Source organism: Esox lucius, chromosome 13 (assembly GCF_011004845.1).
Source record: "Esox lucius isolate fEsoLuc1 chromosome 13, fEsoLuc1.pri, whole genome shotgun sequence".
In the NCBI taxonomy this organism is placed as follows: domain Eukaryota; kingdom Metazoa; phylum Chordata; class Actinopteri; order Esociformes; family Esocidae; genus Esox; species Esox lucius.
The window spans coordinates 12,139,317-12,163,965 of record NC_047581.1 but is presented as its reverse complement, the minus strand read 5'-3'; the positions used below and the strand labels follow the sequence as shown (position 1 = coordinate 12,163,965).

Sequence of the window (24,649 nt, the reverse complement as noted above, 5' to 3'; positions counted from 1 at the left end):
ATGCGTAAACGTGCCACCAACAATTATCATTGTTTCACTTTTAAACATATACAGATTTCTTTCTAAAGATTTAACAAACAGTTCAACAACGAGTGTAAGACAGTGGGACACTGCCTGTAATTGAAGGATCAACCCTTAACATTGCGTTTGGGCAAAACGGAGTCCTAGGCGCTTGAAGTAAGGTCGGAACCAAACAACCAGGGCCCGTAAGGAGATGACCATAGTCTGTAGAACAACGCGGGTTGGGGTTTCCTTGATTTGGTTTCTGTGGTCTAGAAGGACAGGATTTACTCATAATGCTGTCAATACTAAAAGAACATTTGGTCTGTGTGTTACGCGCAAGTTTCTGTTCCGCATGCGTGGTTGCGTAAAGTTGCATTCTGAAGTCTTTGGGTGCCTTACCGCCGCTGCTAAGATTGGGATACTGTAAGTAAGAGTAAGGTGGCATAACGAGTCCATCCTGAACAGGCATGTAACGGACAGGGGAAGCCGGTACGCTCACTTGGCTTCGGACGCAGTAAGGTCGGTCGTAAAACTGATAACAACTAAAGTTAGGGTAAAACATGAGTCCATCTTTCACATACTCCGGCTGGTTTCTTTTAAACCTCTTTCTACGCCTGAGAAAACTGCCGTTGTCAAACATGTCCTCGGATGCGGGGTCAAGAGACCAGTAGTTGCCTTTTCCTGGGTTTCCAGGCTCCCTCGGTATCTTGATAAAGCAGTCGTTAAGTGACAGGTTGTGCCTGATGGAGTTCTGCCATGCCGGAAACTTCTCCCGGTAGTAAGGAAATTTGTTGCTGATGAAGTCGCAGATGCCACTCAGAGTCAGTTTCTTTAGAGGACTCTGCAGTATCGCCATGGTGATGAGAGCGATGTAGGAGTAAGGTGGCTTTACAGCGCCGTGCGGTCTTCCCACTGAAGGTGCGTCTGTACAGAAACTGTTCTCGCTTTCCCCGCACGAGTCGAACTCAGAGCAGTCAAGTTCAACGCTGGATTCGGCGGATATAGTCTCTGTTGTGTTCTCGGTCCGGTAAAGAAGATGCTGGTCATGGAGAACCTCGTCCTCTCCAACTATGTCTACTTCATCCTCGTCCAGATCCAAGCCAGTCTGCTGGGACGCTTCGTACTCCTTGGAGAGGGTCATTGCTCACTCCTCAATGTCCACGCACGCGTAAAAGCCCAACTCGAACCAAAGTATCATTAATTCTTAATATGCACGTCCTCTCCAACTATGTCTACCATGCACGGTTAAAAGCGCACAACGATATGTGACTTGCTCGGCCCTTTACAGTTCCCTTGCTAATGGTCAGCCAGGTTGTGTTGACCGTGGGAGTTTGGGTTTTTTATTAGTGGTAGGCTGCTGCACCCCCTCCCCCAACCCAGTGTTTTTCAAACCCAGACCTATCAGAGTAGACCCTCGCCGCGGGGTGTCACGGCTGCTAGGGGAAAGCTAATGCGGAGAAGAATCCAGATGCTAATTGCTCCAGTTTGCAGACACCTCAACGTTAATGGAAACAAACTTCTGAAAGAACAGTTTAATATAACTATAACATGTTGACGATTATCTAAATATGCCATTTATTTGAAAGAAATGGAACACAATTAAATGGTGTTTCAAGCCAGATACTTTACATTTACGAAATTCCGTTTATCTAATATTCTTTCACTAGATTACTAGATTACACTAGATTACACGTCTACACATTAATAAAAAGATTGAATAGGACTATTCTGTATATCGTAGCCTACTCTAGAGGCAAATGTATTTCAGTCAACTTTATAACCTTATTTTATTGGCAGTGTGGTTAGCTTTATTCACAGGTCAACATTAGGCCGACGACCCTAAATAGATATGATTCACTTTGAACCATGGAACATTTCCTGTTCAATTAGGCCTATTAAAAGCAATGCAGGACCTCCGCGGGGCATAGAATAGAGCAGTACAGTAGCTCGGCTGGAGGCGGGGATACGATGGGAAGTTTAAACACCACGCCTAAACCCCGATAAGAAATGCAGCGTTTTACCCCCCTCAGACCCCTGTGGTTTCGTTTAGTTTGCCACCTCGGGATGCCCGCAGGTGGTGTGACCGTGGAAATGGCCGTGGGACGGCTCCCCATGGCCGAGAGAAAAGCGCCTATAGTGGTAACTTAACGAGCCGATCAGCATCAGAATCGGAATACAGCTGCACCTTGAGCTTAGGGCAATGGGACATGGTTGGGATTTATGGTCGGAGTGAGTGGCCGCCCACAGCCATCTTTAAAGCAAACCGCGGTGCTGTGCGAGGATGTGTTAACATTGTCCTCAGAAACTCCATCTAAATTGCATATGTAAAGTTGGGAATACTCCACCCATTTCCTAACCTTAATGTGTGTGTGTGTGTGTGTGTGTGTGTGTGTGTGTGTGTGTGTGTGTGTGTGTGTGTGTGTGTGTGTGTGTGTTCACCGCAATGGACAAACATAGTAGAATTGCCTAAAACTACCTAAACACAAGCTAATATCAGTAATTAAGCCTAAAATAAATATAACCAACTCAAACCAAGTACAAATTAGACGCACATTTAGAAGTACGCCAGACCTTTAGTTACGAAATGACATGTCTTCGGGTATAACTTTAAACATTCATCAAGGATGACATAACATCAAATTGTACAGGGCAAAATGCAGTTTTCTTTTTAATTTCACATGAACCCGAAAATAACATTTCTTAAATGTTGACAGAGCCTGTTATAGAATGCATTCTAGCATGAATATATAATTGGATTTACCTATGTCACTTCAGACAAGGACACTAGAGTTTAAAGGTTTATTAAAATATCTGGTTCAAAATGATTAAGTATCAAGAGATTACTACTATAATCTACTTTTTCTCTGTTGATAAATATGAAAAATATCATAAACCCCCAAACATTAGATTAATTAACAACACTTATTTATTTTAATAATGTAATCACCATAACATAATATCAGAAAAAAAATAAAATAATGTAGCACAACCTTGTCAAGCATGTAAACATTTACAGCAGGCTCAATTTGTGTTGTGCACGCTTTTGAAATACAAGCCGGTCCAAAACCAATAATGTACAGATCTTAAACACAGCGGCACAATGATGAATCCAAAGTTTAAAATCATTTATAGAGAAAATGACAGTAAGGATAATCATTTTCAAGTTCTCTCTATCTTGACTGAGGGGCAATGTCAGATGACTAGTCTGGTGGGTGACGGATGAAATCCCCTCACATAGTCAAATCAAATGCGTGTAGACAACATATCTGGAGCAGTTGGATTGGATTGGACCAGGTTGGTCAAAAGCAGTTTCTTGAATATTTTTACTTAGACTTTTTTCAGTGAAATACCTGCTGTGGTCAACAATCATGGTACAATAGATCTGTCACGAAAAACCAGTTTGAGCGAGATAACCAGCAGTTCCTTGAAATAAAGGGTTCTTTGGCTGGAATCTAAAAAGGCTTATTCAAATGGTTCTCCCAAAGGGACAGACATAGAAGCCTTTTGTAACCTTTTTGTCAGAGTGCACCTAACGTATTTTGAAATAACACTTGGAGATCTGTCTAATGAGAAACAAGATCCTGGTTCCTGAGCTTAGACGGGGAACTCTGAAGTCAGGCCCGGAAGCATATAGCTCTGAACAGTATGTTAGAAGCCTGTGCTGGGAAGTGTTGTCCTGGTTAACAGTAAATACCACATTGGTTCAAAGTTCTCCTCACCTGAAGTGGAACTTAACATATATTAGTGAGGATTACCCAGGTGCAGTAGGTATGAGTATATATGGAAAATTCACTGTGACGAGAGACCAGCGCAGGGCTGGGGGCGGTGGTGGTCTTGTCTAAGTACTTTCCCCCACCTTCAGTACAGTTGTTATAAACTGTTCCAGTAGGACCTCTGGGTCAAGGTTTCTCCCTGTAGACACAAAGGGATGCAAAGGTTGGTCAGTCATTACGAAGTGAGGTATACTTAGACACAATGGTTTTGTGTGCACATGCTCAGACATGCACGCACGCTCACGCGTACACCCTGCTGACCTATGAAGACCAGGCGGTTGACCCTTGGCTCCTCCCCCCACAACTGCGGCGTCTCATCCAGCTCATACAGCTCGTGGACCCCCTGCAACATCACCTGACGGGGCTGTCCTGCGATGGACACTATCCCCTGGGACGGCAGACACACACATGCTCATTTACCTCAGGGACCACCTTGACTGACCGGAAACACACAAATGGCTGAATCCTATCTTAAGATCTGTTGGCGTATTAAATATTTCTAGACTAATATTTTCGATCAACCTAAATTAATGCATGAATGATTTAAACTGAAGGAATATAGTGAAATGTACTGAGTAGCCTGTTAAAACAATTGACAGAGGCTGAATGATGCGTTTCACCTTCAAACGGATAACATCCATGGGAAGTCCAGCTTTGTTCTTGAATGCTTTCTCCCATAAGAGATCCTAGAAAAGGAATAATCGCATGTAAAACATTTCAATTGTGATTAGATTACATACTTTGGTTTGAAAACAGTTACAGCGGTCAGAGATTCACCACCTTTAACATGAATGATTTGTCAATGTTAATGTGTGTGAGGAGTGCTAACCTGGATGAAGACATTCAAGAGATCCTCTGAAAGACTCCCAGCCACTTCAAATGTTACTGTCAGGATACTCTAAACACGAAGAACATGTACAGTACAGGCTTAATATTGTTACTTTTTTTCGGCCTTCAAACAGATAATGTAATGGTTGTAATTGATCATTTGATTAGGAGACGTTCTTTGGAAACCACATCTTTACATGCATTAAATCACTAAAAATAAAATAATTATTTAATTAACATCAATATAATGTGCTTGCGATACGGTTAATTGGAGCTAACTTGAGGTTAAGCTTCAGTTTCAGGTTAAACAGTTGACTGTGTCAACAAATATGTCAAGAAGCTCAACCCTATGGAGCAGCCTAAACCTCACCCCGCCCCTCCTTTGTATACTTCCTCACAGCATTAAGGGCACTCTGCAGACATCTAGGACATTGTGTGGAAGTGTGAAGGCTACACACTTCCTTTTTTATTTGGTATAACAACAGAAAAACAGAGCTTCCATTAGCATGAAAAGAGTTACTTGAAGGGGGGGGGGGCTAGAGGGGGAAGACGGGGGTACAAGGGCGGTTTAGCTTCATGCGGGAAAGGGGACCCGGCAAAAACATTTGACAATGCAACCCGCCCCCCACCCCGTGGTAGTTGTTGTGAGGTGTAAATAACGTGAGCACATTTAAAGCCTGACGACCAATGCCAGGCCGAGACACTCTCACATCCCTTTCAGACAGGAATTGTGGGAACCCCCCCCCCCCCCAGCCCCATCCTCCCGAAGATATTTGGTAAATGTTTATGACCTGCTCCATACATACGTTTGCCCATGACTACCCCTAGTGTTTCTGTACAAAACGGCTTGTGAGGCTGGATAATCAGGAAGGATGTCTTTTGAGTTGGGGACGAGAGAAGGCTTACCCGTTTACCTGGTGTGTCTCAAGCAGAAACACAGTGGAGCAGGGTGGGGACTTGTCACTAGTGTGTCAGCCCCCGCAGGCATTCAGGTCCTCACTGCCCCAGGCTGTATAGCTGGGGCCTGTTCCCTCTCAGCGCAGGGGCCGACATGTAATGTATTCCAACCTGTGTTTCCTTATCACCAATCTACAGCTAATTTCCTCTATATCAATACCTGATTGTGAGCGGTGGATGACCAAAAACTAGACCAAAGAGATATAGTCCAATGTTGACACTCCTTGCATCAATACCTTGTCTAGATGTGGTCGTGTTGTTTTCACAAGCTGCAGTTTTTCGGCCAAACTGGAAGAAAAAAAGCAACAGGTTGGCAGGGTCTCAGTAACTTGGCTGACATGACAATTCACTGTTCACACCCAGCTTATCCTTCATAAATCGTTTTAAGCAAACAACATGACACAGGATTTGGTTACTAAATGACATTAAACAAAACCCCAATGTAGGAAGAATTATTCCCAGCATATAAATGTAGTTTAACTTCACACATCTATACACAAGGGGTTCATTTAATCTTTTACTTGACATTTCAAATGTTTGCATTATGATTTTAGGTGTGTCCAGCTGCTCTGAATGAAATTTAGGCCCTTCAGATCCCAACGCTCCTTAAACAGAAGGGAGAGTTGAGCCATATGTTTTAGTATTCATAAAAATGTCAATAGTTTCATAGCGTTAATACGCTTCAGACACCAACCAAATCATTGACCCACTTAGGAAAACGGGGTAGTATACTGTATTCGTCTCTGTGTGGGCGCGCATGTCTGTGCGCGTGTGTTTGTGAGTAGGTGCGCGTGCGTGTCAGGAGCATTTGAAGAGAATGAAGATCAGCTGTGAACCCTGAACCCCCAGATCCCGTCCCAATGTGTTTCTCCGGCCCAACCCCCAACCCACCCCACAAGGAGGACAAATGTTGTCCAGCAGCTTTAGCCCTCTGCTGCTGGTGCCACACAAGAGGAGTGGCGGGGGGTCACTTCAAACAGCCAGCGTGTGCTCTGGGCAGGGGGGGGGGCAGAGGGGGTGGGACGCTGGGGAAAAGACCGATCTGTATGGACAAGTGTGTTTGGACGACTCTCCTCAGGTTCCAACGCACACGCAGTTCTAATCCTCTGAAGCTGGATGGGGAAGAGGTTTACCACCAATGTGGCCTCCTTCATGTGATGCTGGGGATGTTTTACTGTGGTAACAATGAGAACCCCCCCCTTCCCTTCCCCCCCAAGGCCAACGCGGTCGACAACTACGGTGGTGGCTCTTCAGAGGCTGCCCCTCTGTCGTGTTTACCAGGATGTCAGCAAACCACAGGCACTTCCGACGGCCGGTTTAAAGGGCCGTTGGGAGTGGTTGAGTCCTATCGGCCCTTCCACGTGCGCGCACTTACTTAACTCCATCCTTCTGGTCAAAGGAATGCAGATCCAGCACTTCGGACAGGTCCACCCTGCGGAAACAAGACGCAAAAGTAACATCAGCAGGTGAAACGCGGCTGATTTCGGGGGTTTTATTAAAAACAGGAGGGGCTGGGTTGTCTTAAAGGTGCCAGAAAACGCTTTGATCTTCCACGACGCCATGCGGACGCATTGAACGCGACACTGCGGACAATCCGATCCCACTGGGCTAGATGATACCGGGATTCCTCTGCCCCGGCGTTGACCCTGATGAGACCCGGTCCACGGAGGTCCGCTGGCACGGCAGGAGGCCCGGGGAACGTCTGCCCGGCTAGCCCTCTGTCCGCTTTCATGTGCATTTCTCTGGGGGCGCAGCCCAAACGCCCTGCCTTTGATACACGCAGTGCAGCTCTGACCTGGTTTCCAGGCCCCCACCCGCCCACGCACGCACTGAATGGGTGGTGCCCGGCGGGGCACTGGACTGGGGTCAGAGAGCAGGGGTCTGTGGGTAACAGGACACCATGGGGTCGGGAGGGGGTCGTGTTTGTGCGCGCGGCGGGTGGGGTCGCGAGAAGGTTGGGCGCCTTGAAGGCAACGTTATGCCTGATATGTTTCGTGTGTTACCGGGGACAAAGCTGGGATAACATGGGAGGGGGAGGTGATGGCGTTGTGTTGGGGCCTCGTTGGAAGCTGCATGCGTCTAACATCAACGGGTGGGACCAGGCGTTCAAATCGCCCTCCGACATGCATTCGGCTAGGGCCAACGAACCAACCCACCGTGACTTCTGAGTCTCCAGAATCTTGACCAGACCATTTATAGACCTGCAGAGTGAAGTAGAGCAATGAATACAACATAACACGTTTTACTACATCTGACCCCAACAACCCGAAAAGCCCAGTAACGGTCAGAGGAACCGGTGGTCGGTGTGGCTAGCACCAGCACATTGCTTTAGTACGGAGAGAGGAACGGTCACCTGACTGCGTCTGTGATGTGGATGAGCTCCTCGCTGGAGACCAGGTCTGTCTTGTTTATGATGGCCAGGTCGGCAAGGGCTACCTGCCTGCAATAACAACCGAGGAACAACGTCAGTGGTACTGCAGACCTGTCAGGAGGGGGGGGGGTTGATATTTTCAAAGAGGACGGGACTATTGGGCCAATAGTCTTGTCCATAATGAGCGAAGAGAATTAAAGTCTTGCATCTGCTTTCGATCCCTTCACACAAACAAGGTGTGCATCTGAACCAATTACCCAAGTCTTCAGTCCTGGTTTAACCAAGATTAGCAGAACAAATACAGAAAGGCTTCTGAAAAGACGTCTGGTGGGACCACGGGGGCTGACCCTCCAGTGAGTTGTCTTCCCTGCAGCCCCCTGGGGAGGGTATATAGACTGTGGGGGTGGCATGGTATAAGACACGCCACGGTCAAATGGGAGCCGATTTTGTTAGAGAGGAAAACACAAATACAGACAGAGAGCTGAGGTTCGGGGCGGGGGGGTAGACATTCCTCTCTGTAGGGTCAACAACGTCTCCCAGGCAACATGAGAGGATGTATATGTGGGTGTAATTATAAACAGAATTAGTGATCGTATCCCCACAACACATTTCTTCCCTCAGTTAGATGATGGGGAGAAAGAGACAATTTGTTGAAAGGTAGAGAAACCTAAGGCCAAGAAGCACATTCTGGCCGTTTTATGAAAGTGTTTTGATCAGGGTCTACCAGGCGGACAGTGTGGGTCAGGGTCTACCAGGCGGACAGTGTGGGTCAGGGTCTACCAGGCGGACAGTGTGGGTCAGGGTCTACCAGGCGGACAGTGTGGGTCAGGGTCTACCAGGCGGACAGTGTGGGTCAGGGTCTACCAGGCGGACAGTGTGGGTCAGGGTCTACCAGGCGGACAGTGTGGGTCAGGGTCTACCAGGCGGACAGTGTGGGTCAGGGTCTACCAGGCGGACAGTGTGGGTCAGGGTCTACCAGGCGGACAGTGTGGGTCAGGGTCTACCAGGCGGACAGTGTGAGTCAGGTACTACCAGGTGTACAGTCATAGCATACCTAGCTGCTTCATTGACCAGTCCTTCTGGTTTCTCCTCCATGAGATGCTGCAGGAAAAGAACCAAAACATGAGTGAGATAATTTTTCTGTCCATGACACTTCACTGCCCCTCTTAAGTCTAACAATGTGAAGAAAAGTACACTCTACATCTCAAACCTCCTATGAAACGTGATTCTGCCCTGGAATTGGAAAATCCATCTAGAGCCCCCCCGCCCCCCCCCAAAACCCCTAAACGGTTCACTCATCCTCATGTCACAGTTGACACAAACAGTGACAACCCCCAAATGAAGAGAAGAATGCGAACGACTCTCATCTTCCCAACCTGTGATACGTGGCGGAAATCACCTGCCGAAACATTTTCAAACCACGAGAGATAAACAGATCTATTTTCTATTTGTGTCCAGACCTGTGTCGGGGAGGAAGCGATCGCTGCCTTCAATCTCCTGAGTGAAATATGTAATAACAAGAGGCACTTGGGTTCGTAACCTCCCCTGACCCCTGAACACCGACCTGTCACCAGACGCCATTGATGGAGATTAAAAACTAAACACGATGGCCACCACTGTCATACAACCAGCGTCACGCTAATCAGCCTTGCCAATAACCTGAACCTCGTGGGCCCTGTTGTGAGTGAAAGGCACGGGGCTCGAGTTCTGACCCGGCCCTGGTAGGATGGGCAATTCAGAGGGACTGGGTGGGGGGGACAAGGGGGGCGAAGGAGTGACCCGCTCTGATATCAATTACCCCTTCAGGTTCAATCTGTCTCCCTCCCTCCATCCATCCCTCTCCGTGTGAGCCTTGAACGCGTTGACTGGCCGAGTGTGACACCCTGAGATTACAGCCTGTTAACCAGGTGTCGCCTCCTAACCCAGTATCAAGGCATTCCAATAGGGAGGGTGCGTGTTTTGTGTGGTTGTTTGGAACTCTCTATATACAGAACTTTAACAGAATCAAAGCACCGTATGATTTCAACTTAACAATATGACTCTTGACATGCAGCTTTTATGAAATATTATTTGCATACCCTGGTAGAGAGGATTCTTCCAACATTTAAAAAAACTACAGGGGTATTGAGAGAAATTCAGAAAAAGTACAACAGATGGATGCGTGTCAATGCGCCTTTACCTGCATTCCGAATTTTGCGTCGATTACTGTAACAATACCTGCAAACAAAACCAGAAAGGGCACTGAGAAAGACTGATGGACTCTCCAATGAACTCTGACCCCGAAGGCCTTTTGGTGTTTGGTTTAGCCCGTGTGTTTTAGTCACTTTCTCATTGCGAGTCCTCATGAGGTCTAGCCAAGCATTATCTGTTATTACACAAGCAACAGCTGATAGGCACTAGACATTCCAAACCTCTCTGTTCTGCGACAACAGGTTCAACACCCTCCACCCACACATCCGCCCTCAACGACGACCACGTGGAATACACACCTCCTGCTTTTGAACACCCTCGACAACGCGCGGGACATAAAAAATTTTTTTTTTACCATCTAGGTAGATGTCGCTCCCTAGTTCTGAATCCACCCAGAACATCGAGGCCACGGCACCTGAGGGATTAGACAGACATTTTAGACCCAGCAACATCCGTGGGGTGGGAAGAACATTCAAGAAGGGAAATGAGACATCACCAGGAGATGTTTCCAAAGCACTGCAGCTTGCATTCAGACCAAAGCAGACACACTGGATTGCACCTATCCTGCTAGAACTCTGTGGACCAGATCAAACTCATTTGAGCGGCTTTCCATTTTTCGTTCCCAGGCATTTTCATTTCTCATTGACGGAAGTTATTCCAGCATCTATGTTGGCGCGGCAGGCCTAGCCTGTTCACATAATGCCCTTTTGTCAAACCGTCAGGCGAGAATAAGAAAGCACGGTAAATATTTGATAGAAGGGTAATGAAAACGCTGTTTTGTGAGTGACATCGGACACACCAACCGTCCGGCTTCTTCCTCCAGCGGGGAGGGGGGGGCCTTCCCGTGGGAGCTTTCTGACTGACATTCCTGTCTGGGCCAATGACAGTCTCGTCTCAGTCAATAATCAGCCTGTCTCAGCCAATGACAGAGTGGAGGACTGAGGGGTCCCGGACTGAACACGCTCAGCCGGACCCGGGTGGGGTGTGTGGCCCATTGGACTGTGGGTGGCGGCATCTCTGGACCTCTGACACCTGTCACTTATTGACACAGTCCAGTTGTCTCGAAGCTCACCCCATAATAGCCTCCTATTGATTTCCCTTTTCGCCTGATTCCCTAGCTAAACGTTTACGGACTGATGGCTTCCCTGTCCTGAAGGAAATTGGCTGTTCAGATATCATCCCTCAATTCCCCGGCCCCCGACACTGTCTTAGAGCGAAACGTTGGTCCTGGCTTTAAAAAAACGCTGGGCTTGTCTTGAAACGTATGTGTATAGAACGGTATTGAAAATTTTACCAAAAAAAGAGAGGCAAATCAATCCTCGAAGGATGGAAATAATCACACCGAACTAAGATTCAACTAAAATGTTCTCGCTAGTCTCATCAGCATGACAGAAATGCCATGTAGGTTCTCCAACGCCAACAGAAACCCGAAATACAAGGGCATCCATCTGCTTAGCTGAGAGAATTATCAGTCTGGCTTCAAATGTCATTGTGAAAAAGTAACATTTTATTTAAACATATGCCATGTGAACTTGTTTTTCATGTCCAGCCATGTTCCAGGCAGACATAGGAGAATAAAGATTATCAATTAATGTTGCCCCGGTGTGGAAATAAGAGGATTTCACGAATGCACACAAACCCGATTACCCAAGATTCAATCCAGTATAGGACTCGGTCAGCTATGACTATTAAAAATGGATACTTTTGGGGCACGTCTAAGATCTTCTGGTAGTTTATTCCAGTTTTGCTAAATGCAGCTTCTCCATGTTTAGTTTGGACTCTGGGCTCTACTAGCTGAACTGTGATCATGGATCACTGTTCTTCAAACATATCAGAAATGTATTCAGTTCCTAAACCATTCTGAGATTTATAAACTAAAAGCACCACTTTGAAATCTATTCTGTAACTGACTGGAAGCCAATGCAAAGATTTAAGAATCGGAGTAATGTGCTCTGTTCTCTTGGTCCTGGTTAACATTCTAGCAGCAGCATTCTGAATGAGCTGCAGCTGTTTTACAGTCTTTTTCGGGAGTCCAGTTAAGAGGCCATTTCAGTAGTCAACCCTACTAGAAATAAAAGCATGGATGAGCTTCTCTTCATCTTTTTGGGACACCAAGCCTTTGATTCTGGCTATATTTTTTAGACGATAGAACGCTGTTTTGGTGACCGCTTTGATATGACTGACTCAGACCTCACATTTAACAATCAAAACACCAAGATTACGCACTTGATCCCTGGTTTTAAGGGCCTGAGAATCCAGCTCTTTACTAATACTTGTTCTTTTATTTTTGTTGCCAAACACAACTATCTTGGTTTAATTGTAGAAAATGTTGGTTCATCCAGGTATTTATATGCTCTCTACAGTGACACAGAGAGTCTATTGAGCTGTTGTCAAATGGTTCGAGAGCCATATATATTCAGGATCAGTATTCAGGCATATACACTCACCTAAAGGATTATTAGGAACACCATACTAATACTGTGTTTGACCCCCTTTCGCCTTCAGAACTGCCTTAATTCTACGTGGCATTGATTCAACAAGGTGCTGAAAGCATTCTTTAGAAATGTTGGCCCATATTGATAGGATAGCATCTTGCAGTTGATATTAAGTTCTGCTTTTCTGATGTATCAAATACTTATGTCATGCAATAGAATGCAAATTAATTACTTAAAAATCATACAAAGTGATTTTCTGGATTTTTGTTTTAGTTTCCGTCACCCACAGTTGAAGAGTACCTATGATAAAAACGACAGACTTCTACATGCTTTGTAAGTGGTAAATCCTGCAAAATCGGCAGTGTATCAAATACTTGCTCTCTCCACTGTAGTTGTTCATTATAGATGCATCCAGTGTTCTCTTTTTTTAATAGGGGCTTAATGGCAGCTGTTTTTAGAGACGTTGGGAAAATGCCTGATTGCAGAGAGCTATTAACTATTTGCTGTAGGTCCATTGTATACAAATATATTTTAGGAATCCCATTTCCTACAAATTGCAGTTGGTTCTTAGACTCTTTCAGCATCTCTTCCCTGCCTGTCTTCCTCTCTTTGCCTGGTTTGAGCTTTTGTTTAATTTAACTTTTATAGGCTGATTGTAACATTGTTTAAACAATTTTCCATAGCAATGTGCTAGTGTTAGTTGGGTGTGCAATGGAGAAGTGTTTTTTAATTTTATGACTTTTCTAATGGAGATATGGGATTTGGTGGAAAGGTATTGGAAACATTGTTCAAATACATATTAATTTAATTGCAATGGATGTCAAATACTGTAGACTGTGTAAAAAAAAAATTCAGAAGCTCTGCCGCTGTGGGGAGAGTAAAGACCGTTACTAGCCTACAATCAGTCATCCCAAAATGTGCTTTCAAAGGGCTTATAGGCCAATTTAGCAGGCTAGAAGGAAAATTACAATAGTATTATCTGACACATTAATTTGGCCATGATAAAAAGCTGACCCGATTTACAACTATTTCCCCTCTTGTCAGACATATTTTGGACTAGATCTGGTTGATCTCAGACTCCAGTCAGATCGGGAATTGATTTCCACACAAAAAAATACTGGGTCGTTGGTTGTCTGATGGAAATTTCCTGGATACAATGTGGCTCTGATATTTCAATGTGAGAACATATCTAAAGGGTTTAAATGGTGCCTAACTAGTATAACAAAGATTACAGTTTTGATAAGTAGAGTGGAAAAAGGCTGAGCTAACCAAGCATATCCACAAAAAACATGCTACACAGTAATGTCAACCACAAACAGCTACTGGTTAAAGTTGAATTCAACTGTGAAGGTTTGTGATGTATTTTGGCTTCACATAATGCATGAAACTCACCTGGATCAGCAAGTCCTGTTGTTTCCAGGAGAATATAGTCAAACTTTCCTTTCTTCTGCATAAGGTTTTCTATGGCTATCAGGCCATTGTCTCTAAGAGAGGTAATGATTGGTTAGATTAGGAACGATTAGAAAATCAAGAGGTCTGATGTATAAACAGAATTCAAATGGAATGGAGCGGAAGGGGATTAGCTCTCCAAATATTTCTTATTGTTTCAATCTTACTTGACAGAGCAGCAGAGACAGCCATTCCTGAGCTCCAGCCATTCCTCATACAGCTCTCCTGCTTGGCTCACAGCGAGAGACTTCTCCAGAGCGCTACCTAAAGGACAAATGAGGGACAACAATACTTATCAGAGTAGGAAACATTATGTATTCTAACAAACAAACAGAAACCACAATAAATGCACAGTGAAAAACTAAAACACAAGGAAAGGATTCACTACTATTAAGGTCATTGCAGCTGATTATTGCAGCTATTTATGCAAAAATCTGTTCAAACTCAACTTTAATCCTCTAGCCTAATTTTGATCACATGAACACAGTATTGTAGGTCAACTTCATGCACCAGTAAACCAGTCTTCCCCATGATCGATGCTGCCCCAAGGTATATTAACACACCATGTGCGACTAACAACAGATTTCTATATTACTTCCTGGCTTGGGATGGTGTTCATCTTAAATGCAGAGGGCAAGACATAATCCACCAGTTTCCTCAAACAGCTCTCTGCTGCCCCCTAGAGCACTTGACCCTGCGGTACAACTATCAAACAAATTGAATAACTGAACACAGTTTTGGTAAAATATAAACCATAAAAATAAACATACCTTCTCCAAATTCATTGAGTATGACAGCAATTCTCTTATTGTGTTGCTCAGTTAAAATGTAATTCAACAGGGTTGTCTTCCCAGCACCTGAATGGGTTAGAAATTGGTTATTTGGGGCTTAAGAAATTAGAATTACATTCAAACCGTACAGCAATTACTTTATCTACTTTAATTGTAATTAATTTAATGCTCATTGGTCAATCACCACTCACCAACCCTAACCACAAGGTGACTCAGGTTGGGCAGGCTTTTGTTCCAACCCAGCAAAACACAAATCTGATTCAGAATGTTTGAGCTTGCCAACCAGGTGTTTTAGTGCATGGCTTGATGGCGTCACACATTTGCGGACCTCACAGCAGATTTGATAGGGGAGGGCACTAGACTGAACAGCCAAATCATACCGAGGTAGCCTGTGATGATGGTAACGGGGATCTGCGTTCCGTGTGAGAGAGGCTTTCCTGCAATCGGGACCAATTCTGGGCAGTCATCCTCCTCGTCCATTAAGACCTCATCCATGACTATTGTGTGTGCAAATAGGACAATCTGTAAACAGGTATAGTATGAACAGTGTTACATTGTTACCTAGCATTTAACTAATTAGCAATTACAGGTTCTAATTAGCAATTACAGGTTCAAGTTAGCACCAACAGGCTTTGGGTAAATCTGACATATTCTTCAGACTGCTAGCTTACAGTACTGCTTGTTTACACAGATTCAGTGGTGCTGTAGTTAGCTAGCTGGTTGACTTGCTGCTGCAGGTAGTCAGTCCTTGGGCCAAATGTTCGTTCACTTCGCAGTGGCAAAGATTTTATGTATTAAATTGTTCCCCACAAGCTGCTGATCAGATTACGATGACACCCTTTGAAAATAAGTCATACATATTTGTTTTTGGGAAATGTGTCACGCCGAGAAGTCCAAGAGATCCAAATCTGGTAGCATATTTCAAATGTTGCCACCTGTAGAATTCTTAATTGTACAGAACAACTGAGAATGCTAAAATTAAAGGTGTGCTGTGCTCTGTAATGATTTAATTAAGCCCTACCGTGCTACTCAGCACACAACATTATGCTCATCATGTCTTAACAGGATCAGACGGTGAGAGGTAAGAGACCCAGGAGAAACCAGCCTGTTATGGACCTGAGGTGAACTGGACAATGTCAACATTTCAGGGAACTAAAAGCCCTATCATTTTATAGGTAAACTGTAAAGGGGCTACACTACAGAAGATTCCCCATTGATTCTATTCTTGGGTAAATGTAATGTATGGGCTACATGCCTTACAAAATAGTCAATAAAAATAACTACACATTACTATCTGGTACAGAATTTAAATGTAGACCTTTTCAGAAGTACATATTGGTAATAGCAGGAACTCCCTACAAAGTACCATATTGTTGTGAGTAACAAACAAGCACTTCATGCCTCATTGGACCGGAAAGTGGTGAAAGAGAAAGCTTTTGGATTCGAACCCATGCACCAGCTGTAGTATAGTGTAGCCTACAATCGTATAGTGTAGTTTATTTTATAAGCTGCTAGAACGAGGCCACCAACAAACCTATTTCAACGTCAGAACGTTTGCGGAACTGGCTAGTAATGATGTGGGGCTTTTAACTGAACTTAAGGATGAAAACTAATTTGTAACCAAATTCTGGTTAATCGAAAGAATAACTCACAGACATGGACCTAAAATAATGAACATACGCCAGCACCCAGAGTGGCCAGATGGATGACTATTCTGATCAACTGATTAATTCATGGATCTAATGGAGAATCTAGACCTATTAGCATAGCAACAGCTAGGTAGAAATATGCTTTAACTTAAGCCGAACAACAAGACATGTTGCTACGGTACATAACACCGTTACGTGCTATCCATACAGCGATCTGAAGTGGAGCTATGGTGCGCTTACAATTGTCCGTTTAATATGTAACTACCAGTCTAAAGCTAATGAAGGTAATTTATTATATTTACCTGGTTTTAGAGTAATTCATAGAGGGACAACTATATCCATGCTAACGTTACTCTCAGGCGAGCCTTTTAATTTTGTTTAAGCTCCGTACAACTATGTATATAATCCGTGGGAGAAAATGTATAACTAGTTAAATAGTTCCGAATTTTGGTTCCGTATTACCGCCCTACCTATCTGAGACAAAGATATTCGTAAAATATTGATCAAAGGATGTACATGGTAATTTAAGGAAAATAAATTCCTCCAATCAATACAACGAATGAACTACAAATGTGCCGTGGATCGTCATCTACGTTCTACTTATGTCAAGTTAACACAAAGTGATTGTTTGACGGTAGAGGGCGCTTGCACCTAGCTATTCAATCACTTACCGGGCTAACAGTAAAGTGCAGTATGTCAATGATGTTTATAAATCAGGGGGTTCGAATCCTGAATGCTGACTGGCCGAAAGCTGTGGTATATGAGACCCTAGGAGACCATACATCACAAACTTTTCTTTTTTTTTTCTTAGCCTTGGTATATTGGCCACATTGTGGATCATATCGTGGGGGTGTGGTGCAATAAGCCACGATATGATCCACAATATGGCCAATATACCACGGCTAAGAGCTGCTCAGCGTGTTGCGCTACATATAATTACAGTTGTGTGTGAAGTGTATCTTCGACAGGGAAAATAACAGAAAGTAGCAAGTCAAAAGAAGAGTTAACACTGGACTCCTCAAAAACAATTATATGACAGTCTACCAACGCGAATTGCTTCAGTTTAGCATTCCAAGGGAGTCCACAGAAACTATATTTTTAGGAGTGCAGCACATTCCATTTTTTAAACAAAGCTAAAGTCCTATTTTTAAGTAATACCTTCTCTAGTCTACTCAAGCCGTCACACTTTTTACTGTAAGAGGCCAAATTAAGATTATAATATACCACTTTGATTAATATATACATCTATGTTTCTACAAAAAAGAATAATCAACAACCTGTTCGAGACCAAACAGTTTGAATAGCTAAAGGGGGATTTTTGCTGAAAGAGCAGTGGCCCAGATCAAAACCAATGTTGCGCCTGTGCAGGTCTATGTGCTCCAGATGCATCCCATTAGACCACTCTAGGTTAAAAAAAAATCCACAATTTGCTCTCACCTTAACCTGCACAATATGTAAGACCAGGCCAGTAATAATGATGCATTGCTAACCCCACATGTTGGGGCTGGTAAAAAATAAAACAAGGACACCTGTCCGGAAGTAGTAGGGTCATATAGATCCACTGTTCTCTTCAACACAGTTCTCAAAATAGGACCAACTCATTTGTAGCACAAACTATTTTACTTGTATCAGGCCTGCCTCATCTCAAGTGGAAATAATATGCTCTTCCAGGTTAATTACTGTGCACTCTACAGAGGGATGTCACATTTTGTTGGGCCATCAAGCCTCTTCTCAAAGTTATCAGATCACACTCAGATAGTTATAAAAGATAGTTATACATGCATAGTTATAAACGTAAAGACACGCTGTATGCAGGTGACATTTTCTTCTATGTAACTAACACTTAATCTAGTATGCCAGCTGTACTAAACGTTGTCAATCTATTTGGTATCTTTCTGGCTATAGAATCATTTGGAATAAGGGTGAACTAACACAGGAAACATTTCATGTTTTATGTAAAAAATACAAGCTTACATTATGATGTACATGCTGAAATAGTGCTTCAGTATTAGACATATTTGAAATAGACAAAGCTGTGCAACAACACACATGGGGGATCGGAACAGATCAAAGGTTTATGTCAATATGTGCATTCCAACACACCCCTCTCTCCTTTCCCTGTTTATTCCTCTCTCATTCATTCTCTATCAAACATAAACACACACACGCCAGACTGCTTAATAAGCAAACTTAAAGGGCTTACCTAGCAGCTAGAGTGTGCGTGTCTGATCCCCTCCCACTCCGTAGCCGGTGTATGGGATGGGGAAGGTTTCAAACGCGGAAGTTTCCACCCAGAACTCATGCACCGCGAAGATGAGGCTTGCGATGACATTTGTGCCAGCAGCGCCATAGAAAAAGTTACCATTCTGCAGGGAAACAGTAAAGGAATAGGGGCTAAACTACACATGGCGTCTCTCGCGAGCGCGGAGCGACGTGCGTTCGCTCTAAAGATCAACAGGTAATGTTTGTCTCTCATACACCTTAATATCGTTTGCATCACGTTTGGTTTAAGTAAACTCCAGGCTACTGATTTACGCTGGGTTGTATGCCAAAGAAAGACGATTGGATTCCTAAACAGGCAGCTACATGTTGTGATTGAATATTAGTACTGTAGGCTAGGCTACTCATGGGTAAGTTTCATTTCTTTCAGTTAAACACACAAGTATTTGCTTGGATGGTTATATTAATCATAATGATTCTCTATGAGTAAGGGTATTGTAAAGGATATTGGTCATTGGTCACTTAAAACCCTATCAAACATTTTGTTCTGCTATCTTTAATATAGAAGACTAAAACTAAAAGTTTATATTCCAGCTGTGTTACACTGTTTTCATATTTCTCTCCCTAAAGTTCAGAAAAGAAAAAAAAACATTTCCTGTCAACTTACTTCCCAATGACCTCATTGGACTGATGCAAACATTTTGTCGGCTGCATTTCCTTCAAATTTGATTGTTTTTATGTCTTTTGTTTTCGATTTGATCGTTTCCCCTCTGCGTGGTGTGTATGAAGCTCATCAACCAGCGCAGTTGATGGAGATGCTACAGAAGAGAGGGATGTAGTCATTGTTTCTGCTCTGACACATTGGCCAGGTGGGGAGGAAGTAGTCCATGTGATACCATTGTGTCATGGCTTAACGCGCTGGTATAACACGTCTCCCATGGCTATAGCCTACAGTGGTTTTAAGCTATACAAATGGTTAATTATTTTTATGAAAGCCCTTGTATTTTGAAAACTTTCCTCATCACTTTGTCACTGTCTTAACATATAGGCCTATGTATCCAAAACAGCAACCTGGGTTTATCCGTTTGTTTCCTGTTAATTTATGTCAAAATATAATCTGTGTCTTCAGTATGTTCATGAAACTGGCCAATTACTGCTTGTCAGTTTGACTGAAGTCTAGGTTGGGGCAGCGTCTTTTTTTAATAAGGTTTCGATTAGTTACTAAAAGGCAGAGCATCCTCACTTGCTGCTTGAGTCAACTGCTGAGCCAGCTAATGGACCGTCTCTGTATAGCATATACTGTCCACGTGGGGTTTTGTTGCTGACTGTAGGGACTGGTAACCCACTTGTGAGAGTTTAGGATTGTGTGTGTGTGTGTGTGTGTGTGTGTGAGTGAGAGAGAGAGAGAGAGAGAGCGAGAGAGAACGGTGGTTATGCTTTACATTTAATAACAGTTATTAGACAACTTATCAATGTGGACTATGATATTGTTGAGAAAGTATTATGATGTTATTTTTGTGCTAGTTTGCTTTATCTGTATTGAAATGCATATGGCGAGCAATACAGTATGTTAGCAAAATTGAAACACTATAAAATCAACGTTTCGCCGTATTGATTGCATAGGCAGGCGGTCCAGTCAAGCCATTTGGCCCTTCACGGCCTGCCCAGTACTCTCAAACATCCTGCCGGTTAGACATGCTTGCGCAGAGCAGTAGATTCCTCTTCCTCTATTAAGATTGGGTGAGTAGGAAATCCTTCTTTTTGACACAGCTGCATTTGTTTCTCTTCTCTTTTCACCCAATGACAGTTTTAAAACAGGAAGTACTTGTTTCTTGGCCAAGATAGTGGGGGAATTGAAGAGAAGTGCGAATATCTGCTCTCTAGAAGGAATGTCCTGACTTTTAATGACTCAGTTAACAGATCATCTCATGAACACCGTTTGCAGTTCTACACTAGATGTTGTCAGTTTAAGCACCGCAAACGAGCATCACACTTTGAAGATGTTGGTTGCCGGTGGTGTGGACAGCAGACTGGGACTGATTGAGGGCCCTCCTAAATGCATGGTCTGGAATCTCTATGCAACAAATGTCATCCACCCTGCTCACTTTGGGCAACACAGGAAAAGAATCCTGCCAGATCTCTGATGTTCTTGAGTGTCTGCCTCTTCCCTCTGCCCAGCCCTCCTGGACAGGAAGTTGAGTTCTGATGCTACCGATAGTACTGACTGAGACATATTTTAGTCTGTGCCTGGAGGCTCCTGTATTGGCACAGGATGGAAGATTTACTTCTGTGTTTTACCCAATAAGCTAAGACTTTCTTTTTTTTTCTTTATTAGATGGTTAAGTCATGTGGGTCAAGTGAAAGCAGGCAGACCTGGTCTCGCCTCGGGCCCAACACCGGACACTGGTCGTTCTAGCTGGTATTTACATATCAAAGGCCAAATGGGAACTGGAATATATTGCAAAGCAGTTGTTTTGTTTGTGCAGATGTTATTGAATCTGTCCAAGAGTCCTTATTTTCTGCCCTAGCAATGGAAACCCCATTACTCTAGTGTAGCACAAGGGTGTATGCACGTTTATTACACTGTTGTTACAGTCAGAAAGCAGAATTTGTGGCTCAGTAATGGAATGCGGACTATTGACACCGATTAGTTCAAGTGAAAAGGAGAAGTCCAGTAGGTGAAGCAACTTTAGACTGTCGAGACACAATGGATCCCCCACCTCCTACATAGTGACTCAGTGGTAATAATGGGCCCTTGGCTAAATTACTGGTTTATCTATCTGATGGCTCTGAGCCTTGACAAAGCTGCATAGCTGGGAGTTTTATAAAACCGAATGAGGCAACAGAACCATCCGGAAATGCCCAGAGGAACACAAGGCCACTACATGCAAAGTGCTGGCATGACAGATAGTGTGCAGCCCGACATGGTCAGAAGACTGAGCACTGTCCTGTTAGCTGCCACAGTCATACAGGGTGTTACATGCTGTATTAAAATGGCAGAACTAATTTGGGACGGTAGTTTAGTTTTTCATGCCACCCGGCATTGGGTCATGTGACTGGGGCGATGCCCACCAGAATATTAATACACACACAAAATCAGGATCACGCATGCGCACAAACATTTCACACACAACGTCCCCCAATACAATACTTCCCATAGAATGGTTATGCAAAATCAAGAGTATGTTTAAAAAGAGCACTGTAAAACATATGTAGGCTACTCTACCTATCACACCACATGCACATGTACACACACACGCACACACACACATACACACACTTACTTGGCTATCTAAATGGGGACAGTTGATTTCCATTGAATTACCTTCACTAATCCTAACCATAACTCTAACCTTAAACCTAACCTTAACCTCGGTAAGCTAACATTTATGCCTAATTTAAACCTAACTTGGCCCTAATGAATAACCCTAACCGTATATGCATTGCCCTATTTCTAATCGGTACCCCAATTGTAACTTTTGCCCTAAACCTAACATTTACACAAAACGTGGCCTCTTTCAAATTGACAACAGTAAAATAGTCTCCATTAGTCAAATTGTTGTAGTTTAACCAAAGTTTAGAGACACTGTTGTCCTTGTTATATAGTTAAGTAAGAAACACACACACAAACATAACAGCATGATAAAGCTGACATCAGCATAAACCTATTGAGTACGACAGAGGCCCCAAACTTCCTGAAGAAACAATGTAAGTGACCGGTCAAATTCAGTCAGACAGAACAGTTATCCCAGCATCCAGCTACTTTAATCCCCACTCATTATAGTAGTAGAAACAATAAGCAATTTACACAGATTTTTGAAAGAAGCGGTGGAAATATATTCACCCTCTTTCAAATGAATAGACAGAGTATATATATTTCAAATGAATATAAATACATCTTCTGTATTTCATGTCTTGAGGATATACAGTGTTTTGTTGAAGTACAACAAATGTCTATTTTGGGTTCTGATCGGGTCAGTTGAACTGGGGCATTTACAACATGGGGCGTTTACAACGTCCATTCTGCAAGAGACAATATACTACACATCATTAAATACAAAGTAAATAAAATTGAAGCTGCTGCAGATTGTATGTCTGTCTAAGCCCTTTCCAGTTGTCTCACCATGAATCATTTAGCAATTGGATTTCTAGTCCCCTGATTGACCATGTTTAATCTATTTCTTCTGAGCAATACAACCAACGTGCTTGTTCGTGCCTGCCTAAGCCTTTTAAATATGTCCACTGTTAGTTTGTAGCTACAAACAGTCAGACCTTACAGATGGTTTTGTGACATTTATGTCCCTGTTAATTCAGAAACACACACACAAACAATATGGCATGACTAAGCTGACATCAGCATAAACCTATTGACTTTGACAGGGACCCCAAACCTCTTGAAGTAAGAATATATGTGACTGGTGGTTTTGCTTACAGATGGTTTTGTGGGAACATCTCTGTTGGAATACGACATGGAATACTAGCAACGGTCATGAAGCTCATAAAGCGACAGAACCAACACTGTTGTGATCCTGAGGACCTTCTTGTGCACTTCCTCTTGGGTGTGGCGATCTTTCACAACACTGATGTTATTGAATAGGCAATAATGTTACATGGGCGAGTAGAGGGGTGTCTGCTGCAGCCACTTCTTGACATTACTTACCCCAACACATTATTATGTTCAAAATGACGTCACCTCATGTCTGAGGGGCCTGGCTGTTGTCATTAGAGGATTTAAGACACTTTGTGGATGTGTGTGTTCTCTTAAAATGACGAGACTTTCAGTTTTCTGCTGACAAGAGGAATTGCCGCTAACTCAGCAACAACAGTATTTAAAATGTTGAGCAGCTAGCCTGACACCTCATTATACCACAACGTCTTATTAAAGCTGCAGATGAGACGACCAGAAACACCCTGTTTCTGGAAGTGAGTAGATGTTTCGCAACAGCGAGAGTGTAACTATGCAACTGACTCCTCCCAACTTTGATGGATGTCATCTCCATGACAGTCAACGGTTACAGTCAGATATATCGTCTGAATCGTGCTTATCAGAAACCAAATCAAAAGCCACTCCATGTGTGTTTCCTCTTCATGCCACAGCTTCTCAGTGGGCAGGATCGGAGGGGTTTCAACCAAGTGTGTCAAAAATCTTCTTATCTGTTGAGAAAAAAAACGATTGCTGCTGAGTTGCATATTTCTTTAGAGAAATAAAATCCGAAATATAATGCATTTGGAACAAGTGTGTGTATGTGTGTATGTGTGTGTGTGTGTGTGTGTGTGTGTGTCTAGCTAGCTACTGCCTATTAAGACTTATCAGCCTGCTTCCTGCAGAGTGTAACCATGTGAGAGTTGTATTGAGAGATGGAGGAGCCATGTGTGGACAGAACGTGGCAGGCCGCAGCTTGATGCAGGCCAGGGGATGGGTATGAAGGCCGGGGGATGGGTATGAAGGCCAGGGGATGGGTATGAAGGCCGGGGGATGGGTATGAAGGCCGGGGGATGGGTATGAAGGCAGGGGGTTGGGTATGAAGGCAGGGGGTTGGGTATGAAGGCCGGGGGATGGGTATGAAGGCCGGGGGATGGGTATGAAGGCCGGGGGATGGGTATGAAGGCCGGGGGATGGGTATGAAGGCCGGGGGATGGGTATGAAGGCCGGGGGATGGGTATGAAGGCCGGGGGATGGGTATGAAGGCCGGGGGATGAGTATGAAGGCAGGGGGATGGGTATGAAGGCCTGGGGATGGGTATGAAGGCCTGGGGATGGGTATGAAGGCAGGGGGATGAGTATGAAGGCAGGGGGATGGGTATGAAGGCCTGGGGATGGGTATGAAGGCAGGGGGATGAGTATGAAGGCCGGGGGATGGGTATGAAGGCCGGGGGATGGGTATGAAGGCCGGGGGATGGGTATGAAGGCAGGGGGATGGGTATGAAGGCCGGGGGATGGGTATGAAGGTCAGGGGATGGGTCGTACAAGTCTGTCTCTGATC

General features: G+C 43.9%; 3 protein-coding genes across 6 annotated transcripts in view; 1 reads left to right on the top strand and 2 right to left on the bottom strand.

The window, feature by feature from the left end:
- Nucleotides 1-11: 11 nt before the first annotated feature.
- foxd5 (forkhead box D5) lies at nt 12-1,329 on the bottom strand. Its single transcript, XM_020052577.1, has one exon. The coding sequence runs from the start codon at nt 1,142-1,144 to the stop codon at nt 83-85; it is 1,062 nt and encodes a 353-aa protein (XP_019908136.1). The 5' UTR covers nt 1,145-1,329; the 3' UTR covers nt 12-82.
- A 1,227-nt stretch (nt 1,330-2,556) lies between these two features.
- cbwd (COBW domain containing) lies at nt 2,557-18,760 on the bottom strand. Of its 4 annotated transcripts, none has more exons than XM_010876140.4 (16): nt 18,650-18,760; nt 15,178-15,319; nt 14,777-14,863; nt 14,174-14,270; nt 13,950-14,041; nt 10,478-10,537; nt 10,112-10,149; nt 8,987-9,033; nt 7,915-8,001; nt 7,565-7,762; nt 6,937-6,993; nt 5,798-5,849; nt 4,606-4,674; nt 4,397-4,462; nt 4,038-4,164; nt 2,557-3,915 (listed from the first exon to the last, which is right to left on the bottom strand). In XM_010876140.4, exons 2-16 carry the CDS (start codon nt 15,290-15,292, stop codon nt 3,842-3,844), a joined length of 1,266 nt encoding a protein of 421 aa, XP_010874442.1. In that variant the 5' UTR covers nt 15,293-15,319; nt 18,650-18,760; the 3' UTR covers nt 2,557-3,841. The 4 variants fall into 4 exon arrangements, with proteins under 4 accessions (XP_010874442.1, XP_010874444.1, XP_010874441.1 ...); XM_010876142.5 differs by lacking the exon at nt 18,650-18,760 and adding an exon at nt 16,749-17,026 and having other exon boundaries at nt 15,178-15,294; XM_010876139.5 differs by lacking the exon at nt 18,650-18,760 and adding an exon at nt 16,749-17,025.
- Nucleotides 18,734-24,649, top strand: part of dock8 (dedicator of cytokinesis 8) — a 57,827-nt gene continuing 51,911 nt past the window's right edge. The window contains exon 1 of the mRNA XM_010876145.4: nt 18,734-18,904. Coding sequence (XP_010874447.2) covers nt 18,747-18,904 — 158 coding nt within the window. The 5' untranslated portion in view covers nt 18,734-18,746. The remainder of the gene's footprint in view (nt 18,905-24,649) is intronic.